The sequence below is a fragment of the Equus quagga genome, chromosome 19 (assembly GCF_021613505.1).
Source record: "Equus quagga isolate Etosha38 chromosome 19, UCLA_HA_Equagga_1.0, whole genome shotgun sequence".
NCBI lineage: Eukaryota > Metazoa > Chordata > Mammalia > Perissodactyla > Equidae > Equus > Equus quagga.
Genome location: NC_060285.1, coordinates 20,982,258 through 20,995,035, shown reverse-complemented (window position 1 = coordinate 20,995,035; position 12,778 = coordinate 20,982,258). Strand labels below are relative to the sequence as shown.

The 12,778-nt window shown below is 34.5% G+C and overlaps 1 protein-coding gene across 1 annotated transcript in view; it reads right to left on the bottom strand.

Annotated features, from left to right (window-relative positions):
* SLC5A8 (solute carrier family 5 member 8) overlaps positions 1-12,778 on the bottom strand; it is a 48,208-nt gene that overhangs the window by 16,508 nt on the left and 18,922 nt on the right. Inside the window, exons 7-10 of the mRNA XM_046646615.1 lie at positions 12,581-12,710; positions 10,022-10,110; positions 8,999-9,111; positions 6,189-6,256 (exon numbers count right to left, since the gene is read on the bottom strand). Coding sequence (XP_046502571.1) covers positions 6,189-6,256; positions 8,999-9,111; positions 10,022-10,110; positions 12,581-12,710 — 400 coding nt within the window. The remainder of the gene's footprint in view (positions 1-6,188; positions 6,257-8,998; positions 9,112-10,021; positions 10,111-12,580; positions 12,711-12,778) is intronic.

Here is a 12,778-nt window from a genome sequence, read left to right as displayed (position 1 = left end):
CTGGCAGTAATGAAGCAGAACCCTCTCTTACTCTGTTGAAGTGGTATCAAAGAAGGCAAAGTAAAACAGAGGTGTAAGTAAGAGCTAGAGTCTCATCACACAATATGAAAATGTCCAGGTTTCAATTGAGTTCACTTTTCATAGCAGGAACTAGAAAGATCACAAACTGAATGGGAACAAAAAGCAAGAGATGCCAATACAAATGTGACAGAGATATCAGAATTATTTCACAAAATTTTAAAGAAACCATGATGAAACTCCTTCAGCAATCAGAACATATTTGAAACAAATGAAAAAATAGAAGGCTTTAGCAAAAAATAATAGAAATTCTCAGCAAAAACATAGAAGATATAAAGAAGAAGCAAAGAGAAATTTTAGAAGTGAAAAATATAACAACTGAAGTAAAAATCTCAATGGATGGATTCAACAGAGGAATGGAAGGGACAGAGGAAAGAATTAGTGAGCTGGAAGATAAACCAATAGAAATTACCCAAAATGAATAACAGAGAGAAAACAGACTTTAAAAAAATGAAATGAATCTCCAGGACCTTTGGGACTATAACAAAAAATCTAACATTCATGTCATCAGAGTCATAGAGGAAAAGAGAAAGAGAGTGGAGCTGAAAAGTACTGAAAAAAATAATATCTGAACTTCCCAAATTTGGCAAGAGACATGAACCTACAGATTCAAGAAGCTGGCAAACTCTAAACAGGATAAACCCAAAGAAATACATGCCAAGACACATCATAATTAAAATGAAAACTAAAGACCAAAAAAAAAAAAATTCCTGAAATCAGCCAGAGAAAAATGACATCTTATCTCTAGGGGAAAACCATTAGAATGGCAGATTTCTTGTCAGAAATAATGGAGGCCGCACAATATTTTTCAAGTGATGGAAAAAAAGAACTGTCAACTCAGAATCCTATATCCAAGAAAAATGTCCTTTGGGAAAAAGAGGAAATCAATACATTCTCAGATGAAGGGAAACTAAGAGAATTTGTTGCAAACAGACCTATCCTAAAAGAATGGCTAAATGAAGTTCTCTAAATAGAAATTAAATGGTAAAAAGAAAGAACCTTGGGACATCAGGAAGGAAGAATACAATAAGCAAAAATACAGGTAAATAAAATAGTCTTTCCTTCTCCTCTTGAGTTTTCTAAATTAAGTTTGATTGTTGATACAAATGTTACAACACTGATGTAATTCTAAATGTATATAGAGTAAAAATTTAAGACAATTGTATTATAAACAAGGTAGTGTAAAGGGACAAAAAGGGAGGTAAGGCTTCTATACTTGATAAAATGACAAAACAAATAGACTGTGATAAGGTATTTACATATAGTGTAATACCTAAAGCAAACAGAAAAAAGTACTATGCAAAGAGACAAACTCAAAACAATATAGATAAATCAAAATGGAATTCTAAACAACATTCAAGTAACCCACAAGGAAGTAGGGGGAGAAAAGAAAACAGAGAGCAAAAAACAGTAGACCTAAGCCCTAACACGCCAATAATTACATCAAAAGTACATGGTCTAAGTATACCAATAAAATGACAGAGATTGGCAGGATGGACTTTAAAAGATAACCTAACTATGTGTTGTCTCCAAAATTCACTTCAAATGTAATGATATAGGCAAGTTCAAAGTAAAAAGATGAAAAAAATATATATTATGCAACAATTAATCAAAGAAAGGCAGGAGTAACTATTTTAATATCAGATAAATTAGACTTCAGAGCAAGGAAAATTATCAGAGACAGAGAGGGATACTATATAATGATAAAGGGTTAATTCACAAAAAAAGACATAGAAATCCTAAATGTATATGCACCAAACACCAGAGTAGCAAAATACATGAAGCAAAACCTGATAGAACTAAAAGGAAAACAGACAAATACACAATTAAAATCATCAGAACATCGTCAGAAAATCATCAAGGATATAGAACTCAGTGACACCATCAACAAGCAGGATCTAATCGATACTTATAGAACGCTCCACCTCAGAACAGCAGAGTACACATTCTTCTTACGTGTCTATGGAACATATACCAAAATACCATATTCTGGGCCATAAAACAGACTTAACAAATTTAAAGAATTAAAATCACACAGAATGTGTTCTCTGACCACATTGAAATAAAACTAGAAATCAATAGCAGAAAGATAGAAAAATTTCCCCACAATTGTAAACTAAGTAACATACTTTTAAATAATCCATTGGTCAAAATGACATCTCAAAGAAAATTTTAAAATACAAATGAAAAAGAAAACACAAAACATTAAAAGTTGTGGGACATAGCAAAACCAATACTGATAGGGAAATTTTTAGCAATAAGTTCACACACTAACACGCCAATAATTACATCAAAAGTACATGGTCTAAGTATACCAATAAAATGACAGAGATTGGCAGGATGGACTTTAAAAGATAACCTAACTATGTGTTGTAAAACAGCAAGTCTCAAATCAGTAATCTAAGATTCTAGTTTAAGAAGAGCAAAATAAACCCAAGGCAAGGAAAAGGAAGAAAATAATAAAGGGCAAAAATCAATGATTGAAAACAGAAAAACAATGCAGAAAATCAATGAAACAAGAAGCTAGTTATTTGAAAATATCAATGAAATTTACAAACTTCTGGCAAGACTGAAGAAAGAAAGAGAAAAGACAGAATTATCAATATTAGGATTGAAACAGGGGATAGCACTATAGACCCTGCAGACACAAAAGAATAATAAGGGAATAAACAACTCTACACACATAAATTTGACAACTTAGATGAAATGGACCAATTCCTTGAAAACACAAACTACTACAATTTACCCAACATGAAACAGATAATATGAACAGCCCTATAACTATTAAGGAAATTGAATTCACAATTTCAAAACTTCCAAAAACAAATCTCCAGGTCTAGATGCTTTCACTAGAGAACTCTATGAAACATTTAAAGAATAATTAACACCAATTCTACACAATCTCTTCCAGAAAATAGGAAAGAATTCTTCCTAATTTATTTTATGAAGCTAGTATGACTCTGATACCAAAAATACCCTACAGATCAACATCTTCCATGAATATAGATGCAAAAAATCCCTAACAAAATATTAGTGAATAGAATTTAGCAATATATAAAAATTACATCATGACCAAATGAAGTTTATTCCAGGTATGCAAGACTGGTTCAACATTTGAAAATCAATCAATATAATCCACCATGTTAACAGACTAAAGATGAATATCATGTTGACAAGAGATTTTCACATATTGAGGTATATGGGGTAACTACTCAGGTTCAAAACTGATTCAGCTTGAACTAAAGAAGCCTGACTTACGGCCTATTAAACATACATTGTACATCTGCGTTAAGCATTAAAATGAAGAATGTACTCTGTTAAGATAAGAATACATACTTCCACTCCTATGCCCTATTGGTAACGCCCTATTTAGTCCTTTTCCTGACATCAGGGTCACATTGACCTGCTAATTTGCAAATGAATACCTCTTTGAAACTTTGATGAATATGTACACTGGGCATGTTTAATGTATTTTCGTTGTTCTAAAAGGGTATAAGACTGTACTGAAAACCATGCTTCTCCAGAACTCTTTCTTCCTCTCTGGTAAAGGCCTTCCTAGGTTATAATCCTCACCCTGGCTCAAGTAAAACTCACCTTATCTCTCTCATCTATAGAATGGTTGTTATTTTGCATCAACACGTAACTATATCAATCAATGCACAAAAAGTATTTGACAGAATTCAATACTCTTTCATAATAAAAACTCTCAGAAAAATAAGAATAGAGGGTAATTTTCTCAACTTGGTAAAGGGTATCTACAAAAAAACTACAGCTAACATTATACTCAAGGGTGAAAGACTGAATGCTTTCCCTACTCAGATTGGGGAAAAAGGCAAAGATGTCTGCTCTTACCACTCTTATCCAACATGATGTGGAAGTTGAAGCCAGTGCAATAAGAACATAAAAGGTATACATACATATTTGAAAGGAAGAAATAAAACTGTTTCTGTCTGAAGACAACACGATTTTCTACAGAGAAGATCCAAACCAACAAGTGAATTAAGCAAAGCTACAGGATACAAGATAAATATACAAAACTTGATTGTATTTCTATATTTTAACAAACACAAGGGCATAGGCATCAACATTAAAAATACAATACCATTTACAATCACTCAGAAAAATGAAATATATGTAACTCTAACAAAACATATAGACAGAAGTCTTGTATAATGAAAATTACAATGGTGATAAAAAAAATCAGAGATGACCCAAATAAATGGAGAGATATACTATGTTCATGAATTAGAAGATTCACTATAGTAAAGCTATCAATCCTCTCCAAGTTGATACACAGGTTTAGTGTAATCCTATCGAAATCTAAGAGAGATTATTTTTAGATATAGAGAAGATTATTCTAAACTTTACCTGGAAAGGAAAGGAACTAGAATGTCTAAAACAATTTTGAAAAATTAAGTAAAAGGATTCAGTCTACCCGATTTCAAGATTTATTATAAAGCTACAGTCATCAAGACTGTGGTACTGGCAGAGGGATAGATGCATAGATCAGTGGAAAAGAATATAGAACCAAGAAATATACCCACACACATATGCCCAACTGATTTTCAACAAAGGCACAAAGGCAATTCAAGGGAAGAAAGACAGTCTGTTCAACAAATGGTGCTGGGGTAATTGGACATCCACAGGGCGAAAGGAAAAAAATGTCAACCTAAGTCTCTACTTTATACAAAAATTAACTCTAAACAGAACATGGACATAAATATAAATATAAAATGTAAAACTCTGAAACTTTTAGAAAACAAACATAGGAGAAAATCTTCAAGATCTGGGGCTAGACAAAGAGTTCTTAGACTTCATATCAAAAGCACAATCCATAAAAAAAAACTTGATAAATTGGACTTCATCAAAATTAAGAACTTCTGCTCTGTAAAAGATTAAGAGGGTGAAGAAACAAGCTACAGAGTGAGAAGATATTTGCAAACCACCTCTGACAAACGGCTATTATCTAGAATATATAAAGAACTCTCAAAACTCAACAGTAAAAAAGCAAACAATTCAATTAGAACATGGGCAAAAGACATGAAGCAACATTTTATGGAAGAAGATGGACAGATGGTAAATACCTAAAAAAATGTTCATCATCAGCCATTAGGGAAATGTAAATTAAAACCACAATGAGATATCAGTATACGCAACGTACACCTATCAGAATGGCTAAAATAAAAAATAGTGACTACTAATGCTGGAAAGGATGTGATGAAACTGGACCATTCATACATGCTACTGGTATAAAAATGGGGCAATCACTCTAGAAAATTGTCAGCTTCTTTAAAGAGTAAATACACAACTACCACTCAGAAATTGCACTCTTGGGCATTTATTGTGGAGAAATAAAGAGATATGTTCACACAATACCTGTACATAAATGTAGCATATTTATTCATAATAGCCCCAAACTGGAAAAAACCCAGCTGTCCTTTCAACAGATGAGTGGCTAAACCAACTGTAGTACATCCGTACCAGGGGATACTATACAACAATAAAAAGGGAACCAACTATTGATACATGCAACAACCTGGATGAATTCCAGAGAATTATGCTGAGTAAAAAAAAGCCAACTCAAAAGATTACATACTATATAATTCTATTTATATAGCATTTTGACACAACAAAATTATAGAAATGGAGAACAAATTAGTGGTTGCCAGGGGTTAAGGAGGGAATAGGGGCAGGAAGGAAGTGGGTGTGGCTATAAAAGGGGAATAAGAGGGATCCTTGTGGTGATGGAAACATTTCACATCTTGACTGTATCAATGTCAATATCCTAGCTGTGATATTGTACTATTGTTTTGCAAGATGTTATCATTGAGGGAAACCAGGTAAAGGTATATGAGATCTCTGTATTATTTCTTACAATTGCAGGTAAACTTACAATTATCTCAAAATAGAAAGTTTAATTTAAAAAAATTTTAAAAGAGTTTAGTCATCTCTCTTTCTTGCTTTTATAGAGCATCTCATTGTGATTTTAATTTGTTTCCCTATTCATAGACATATACATAAAGAAGTCTGGGAGGATGATCACATCAACATTAAAAAGAAAAAGAAAAATGTAGTGATTATGACTCAAACTTTCAAAGGTCAGCTCTTACCTGCAACAAAGCCCCCATCAGTGATGCCAGTGCAGCCATTCCAATACACAGGGCTCCAAACAGCAGGCCTAGATGGATGATATAAAAGCCAGTATAAAATCCAGACTCAGAAGATTAGAATTCTGAGTAGAATAAGCTGTCACATCTTTGATTCAAAGTGAGTAATATGACTGCAGTGAACAATGGCCACATACATCAGAGCCAGCAAAAAAAGGAAAGGGGTGTTTTCCTACAGGATCAGCAGTGTATAAAGAAAGAAGAGAAAACCCTGATATTGTGTCCCAAGATTAATGACAACATTAGGTTATATAAGTAAAGAATCCCTAGAATTAACTGCAGGAATTTTAAAGCTAAGAACTATTGTGTTATTAATCTAATCCTCCATAACCCTTTGTTTATAAAGGAAGCCTCAGGTCTCTGTTTTTAGTTTGCCAAAAATAAGACACAATTCAGCTGTGCTCTGCACAAGGTGATGCAGCAGGGGAGTAATAAACATCAGAAATTAGAGCCTTCTGACTTTAAGTGTTCATTTCTCCAGGGAAGTGGCAATCTACACCAAAGGGTGGTTTAAGACCTTTAGCGCTTTCATTCCATCAACATCCTCATGCCTTTCCTGTTAAACTAGCAAAGAAAGGCAGTTTCAAGACAAGTATGATATTCCTCTTTCTACTAAATTGTTTCCCCTAAACTATAGAAATCCTCAAGCCACCACTGGTGGTCAGATGGTAGGATTTTTTTTTTTTTTTGGTTTTCAGTTATTTTCCAGATTTTATCCAAGTACACATTTTACTTTTTAAATTATAGAAAAGCTTACCCCTCTAAATTTTATTTTTAATGACTTCCATTCAGCAAAAATCACCTGAAATCAGTCAATATAATTTCCCACACATAAAATTCAAAGTACAGAAAAAATTAATGAGAAATTGGCTCATCATAAAATTAGTGCACTCCTTATATTATGTAATTCCTATTTTACTTACACTAACACTCACTCCTTTGTTAAGCATATTGGGTAAATAATCCTATTAGACCTGAATGGAAACCTTTACATTAAGTTTTTGCAAAGGGCTCTTGTTGCAATGATTTTTTAGGCCTCTGAATCCTAATATAAATAGTATTTTCAACATATTTAGCTAGATTCTTCTCCATTTGATAGCTCATGAATGGATACCACTGTGGTTTTTGGTATTTAAAGCCACTGGAAACATATTCACACCATCTACCATGCTCCTCTCTATGATGTCCTTATTGTAGATATCTCAAGATAATGATTTTATATAACTCTTCAAAATGAATGAAAACTTCATTTGCACTAGCAGAGTTGATTTCTTATTAATCATTAGCAGCATCATTCCTTGAGCACCAGCTAGTGCCTCTTGTTTAATATACATTATCTCTAAACCTCATAGTATAGCTGAAAGGTGAATAGTTTTTGTTCTCATTTTCCACATAAAGAAACAGAGGTTCAAATGGGTTATTGGGTTTCCTCGAAGATAATAGCTAGTAAATTGATGAAGCAAGATTGGGTTTGTCTGGCTTCAAAAGCTTCTATTCACTCTACTAAACCACCCAGCTTCAATAATCCCATAATGAACCAGTCTAAATACTCCTCAAGAAGCATTGTATCATTCTGAAATTATGCTCCAGGATTAAAACCAGGTAAAATGATGCAGTGCTATTTAAATTTGGGGGACAATGAAGAATATAAATTAAGTACTTATTCCAGGCTATAGTCACGGCAATTATATATAAAATTATGGCTTAAAGGGGCTGGCCCCGTGGCCGAGTGGTTGGGTTCGCGCGCTCCGCTGCAGGCGGTCCAGTGTTTCGTTGGTTCGAGTCCTGGGTGCGGACATGGCACTGCTCATCGAGCCACGCTGGGGCAGCGTCCCACATGCCACAACTAGAAGGACCCACAGCGAAGAATATACAACTATGTACCAGGGGGCTTTGGGGAGAAAAAGGAAAAAAATAAAATCTTTAAAAAAAAAAATTATGGCTTAAAAAAGAATATTACTTACTATTTCTTTGACCGTCTATTAGTGTTATTGTTTTGAGGTTAAAGTGTCTTTTTAAAAAAGAATTGTTAGTCATTCATTCCAAAACACGTATGCCCAAGAAGTCAAATAAGGAATGGAGTACACTAGCCAGATTTCTTTCAGTCAGATATTACATTTGGAACATCTGGGAACTAGAGACCTTTAAACTTTTCTATTCAAGCCAGATACTTAACCCCTAATAAAGTTTGATAATCTAAGAATATAAGTTGAGAATTCCTTGCACAATTTTATAGACCATCTCCAGGACAGTCTGCATGTGCAGACAGAGCAGACAACCAAGACAGGTTAAAAGCATAATGCTCTGCTTCTTTATTTTCAATTAATACACAGACTCTGTACCTTAAACTGACAGCACCTTCTTAGGTAACATAGAAAAAGTGTGGCTCTTGGTTCCAAATTAAGGATATTCCTTAAAATTGTGGTCTAAAGCTGAAAAGGAAAAGGAATGAATTTTTTTTCTCTGGCTAAGAATTTTGACATAGACCTGGGATAGGAAGACAGTAGGAAAGGACAGCCAAATAGGACCCCTGGAAATCATCCTTTGTGGTCCCTGACAACTAACTATTTGAAGTATCTCCTAAATCTTCATTGCAAATATAACCATGACTGCATTAAGCCATAGCCATGCGGATATGTATATCCATTGGCACTCAGAGGTTCTCACTCTGTATCTACTACGGAAAAGAATTTCTAGTATCTTTAAAAATCATCTCCCAGAGCTAAAATGGAATTGTGAAAATGGAAACTTACTCATTCCTTGGGAAACCCAAGAGAGAGACCTTTCTGAGAGCGGTCTGAAGTGAGGTTTGATCAGATCTTCCACAGTCACTGCTGCTAAGGCATTAATACTGGAGGACACTGTGCTGCGAGGGAAAATAGAACTTTCGATTTGTAACATTTTAACTTTAATAATACTTTAATAATACTTTAATAATACTTTAAGCAGGAAGGAGAAGGGGAAGAACAAATTGTTACTTCTGAACTATAACCAGATTTCTATTATATTATTTTGAATGATCCCAGCATCCTCTTTCTGGCAGTTGTTCCCATCCAAGAATGATTCAGGCAACATCCATAGGCTTAATAGTGAGAAAGGACCATTTAATGTTGCTTCCCTCTTGCAATTAATCGTGTCTATGGAAAGAATCTACATATATTATGCAGCATTTTTACATAACGACTTTAAACCTATTTTTCTTTGTGCATAGAAAGAACTGTCATAAGTCTTCACTAACATGTCATAAATATCAATAGTATTAATTCCCTGGATCCTCGCTAACATATGATGCACATGTTAATAATAAGAATTCCCTGGAGCAAACACAGGAAGAAAGTGCAATGAATAAGTTCAAACACAAAACAAGAATCTTTGGACAGTGTATGTTATTCAGCATGTAAATAGGAGATTTTAATTCTAATTGTCCATTTGATTATGCTTTAGCCACATGCATATTTTAAACTGAGACTGTAGGTACCCATTTTTGATAATCAGTAAAAGCTACCATCAAGTGATCATCATTATTATGACCCTATAGGGTATGTGATAGTGTATTAGAAGATAGGGACTAAGTTAAAAGTGGAGACTGATGATAACAGACTGCTAGCCCACAAAGATAAGAGTCAGACTGACAGAGAGGATACATGGAGTAGATTGCCAACTTTGGGCCATTTGTGCCCACGTCCAGAATTCAGCTTTATCCCTCGAATTATCCAATAACAAAAGAAGGATCCCAACAGAGAAACCACGTATTATTAGAGTCATATAGTTCATACCTTAATGTTCCACTGTAAGCACAGGCCACAAAAAGTCCAGGAAGTCCTGGATAATCTTGCAGAATGTCTAGTACCAAATAAGGCATGAGCTGAAAAATTCAAAAATTTACTCCTGAGTACTATTTTCTATCAAATAAAATTAATGAATGCCTCATTTATCTTATCTTCTTCAAGAACTAAAGGAAGCTATTCCACATAACTGAAATTTCCAAATCCCTAAAATTAAATCTTTAACTGGTAACACTTAAAGTAGAGAATAGCACAGTCGTTACAGGTACAGACTTTGGATTCAGACAGATGTGGCTTTTGTTACCTAATTTCTCTGAGCCTCAGTTTCCTCATCTGTAAAACAGGGGTAATAAAACTAACCTTGTAGAGTTGCCACAAAAGTTAAATTGGATACTCTTTGTAAAGCACTTAGTATAGTCCATGCTTGATAAAAAGGTTGCTATTCTCATTTTTGGAATAACAAATCAATTTAAAGGAAATATTTTACAGACCTCTGTGCTTAAGCAAGCAGCATTCATGTCACTTAATTAACTTTACTTGATGACTCAAGGCCATCTTTGTGAACTTCAATCACTTCCCAGGACTGAAAGTGTAATAACTGCACATGTATGAGACAAAGTGGTGAGTAACCTCAGTAAATTCCTGAAATTTGCTTCTTTCAAAAAAAGTTACTGATACCAACTTGCCTTTTGATAAGTTTGCTTTTTGATTTATTTTTTTAAATAAATATTAAATAAGGATGAGAATGTGCATGACTTAAGCACTGTTTTACATGGCAGTCTTTCAGTAAAACTGATTTTTATATCAAAAGGGTCAAAGTGGATAATTTTCCAGAAAAATGTCTTCTTATTTGCATTGAAACATTATTGACTCCTTCTCCCATAGTACAGAGTGGATGGCATGCCCTATCTTATCAGCTTCTTTGGTTTCATTTAACAATGGTCTGCTAATGGGATATGGAAGCACATCCTCCACTGTCCCAAGGGTCCGTGTTGAGTTGTTGTAAGAATGTTTCCTCCACTTTCTCCAAAGTTTACTAATTCTTTATTCACAGAAAATGAGAGAAGCACTTCTCTCTATATGAGATTCTCTATATGAGAAGCAAATTCCCAAGATTTCTTAAAAGTTTAACGTCAAGCAGTATTCCATACACAAGCAGAAGTAGTTTCCATTGTTAGTGTTACAGTGAGATCTAAAATCCTCTAAGTGATAGGTGCATGTATGCAAGACACTGCTGAACGCGTTCTACGACAAGGGGTCTCAAGGTTAGGAAGTTGTAGGGATATTTTTGTCCGGGGTAAGGGAAGGCATATCAGAAACATTTTTAAAATCCCTATTGTCTTCATGATACAAACTACAGACAATAAAGATCAACAAAAACCACAAAAAATTCTTGACTAGAGTGAATATAATGGAAGAGTGCCTCCATCTTCAGAGCAAACATGATTCTTGGATTCTCTGAGTGAATAGGAAGGATCCGGTTATCAAAAGGAGAGGATGGGCTAAGATAAGGTTGAGATACACAGCTCAAGCATGCTTTCATTTTCTAATCCCACAAAGTTGTATTTTTCTGGGAATATGTGATGCATTTGCACCAACAAGAAATTTACCCTATCTTCATTCTAATGAGTCCCCTGGGCACTTGATTTACAAGCAAGTCCTGGAAAATAATTTTGGCGGGAACTCTGACAACAAAAACTCAGGTTTTGGAGTCAGGGAGTCCTGGGTTTGAATTCTAGCTCCACTTTCTGAACGATGGTATATGACAGAGAGGTTCAAAGGTACGACTCTGGTGGCAGCCTGCCTGGGTTCAAATCCTGCATCCAAGTTTATTAGCTGGTTACTTAATTTCTCTGTGCTTTGGTTTCCTCATCTTTGAAAGGGAGATAATCATAGCACCTATTTCAAAGCGTAACTGTGAGGATTAGAAGTTGAAATTTATGTAAAGCACTTATGATAGCACCTGGCCCGTGGTAAGTATGTGATGAGTGCTTGCAGTTATTCTTATTTATTGGCTATGTCACGTCTCTGAGGTTCATTCATTTCCTCATCTATAAGATTAGAATTACAGGATTGTGAAAATTAAAAGAGATAAAGGATACAAGGCTCTTTGCACAGAATCTCATCACATAGGTGGTACTCAATAAATGTTCAATTATTGGATTCGTTTCTTTATCTGTGAAAGAATGGACTATAACTGTTCATAAATGAGCAATCTAACAATACCCACAAAATACTCTACAGTACCATGTTTCGTGTATAGTTTTTTTAACTGTGTTTACATTTCTACTCCCAGCCTTGAGTTATTTCTATCTAACACTTGGCTTCAAATTTTTCCAGGTATTTCAATATTTTAATCCTGGATGCAGCATTCTTCACTCTTGCTGGATCTGCTAAAATAAATTTTTGCCAAATGCATTATAGAAATCAAAGATGATTATATTGTACCAATTTGCTGTTTCTCTACAAGAACATAAACACTCTTTCTTCCCAATTAATGAGCTTTCTGAATGTTATTAATGCGTGTGTAAGAAAGACATGGTACTCAACCTGGTCTGGTGCAGATATTTTCTTGGCTGTCCAGGGATCACAATCATGGTACCTGGAATACAGGGCGAGTCCACAAAGCACTGAGCAGACGAGGATTACCCAAAGTCCCAAAAGATTGATGTAGAGAGACCTACAGAAGTGAAAACAAACCAGCAAAAGACAACTGTAATTTCCATCCCAAAGATTAGGAAACTTGTT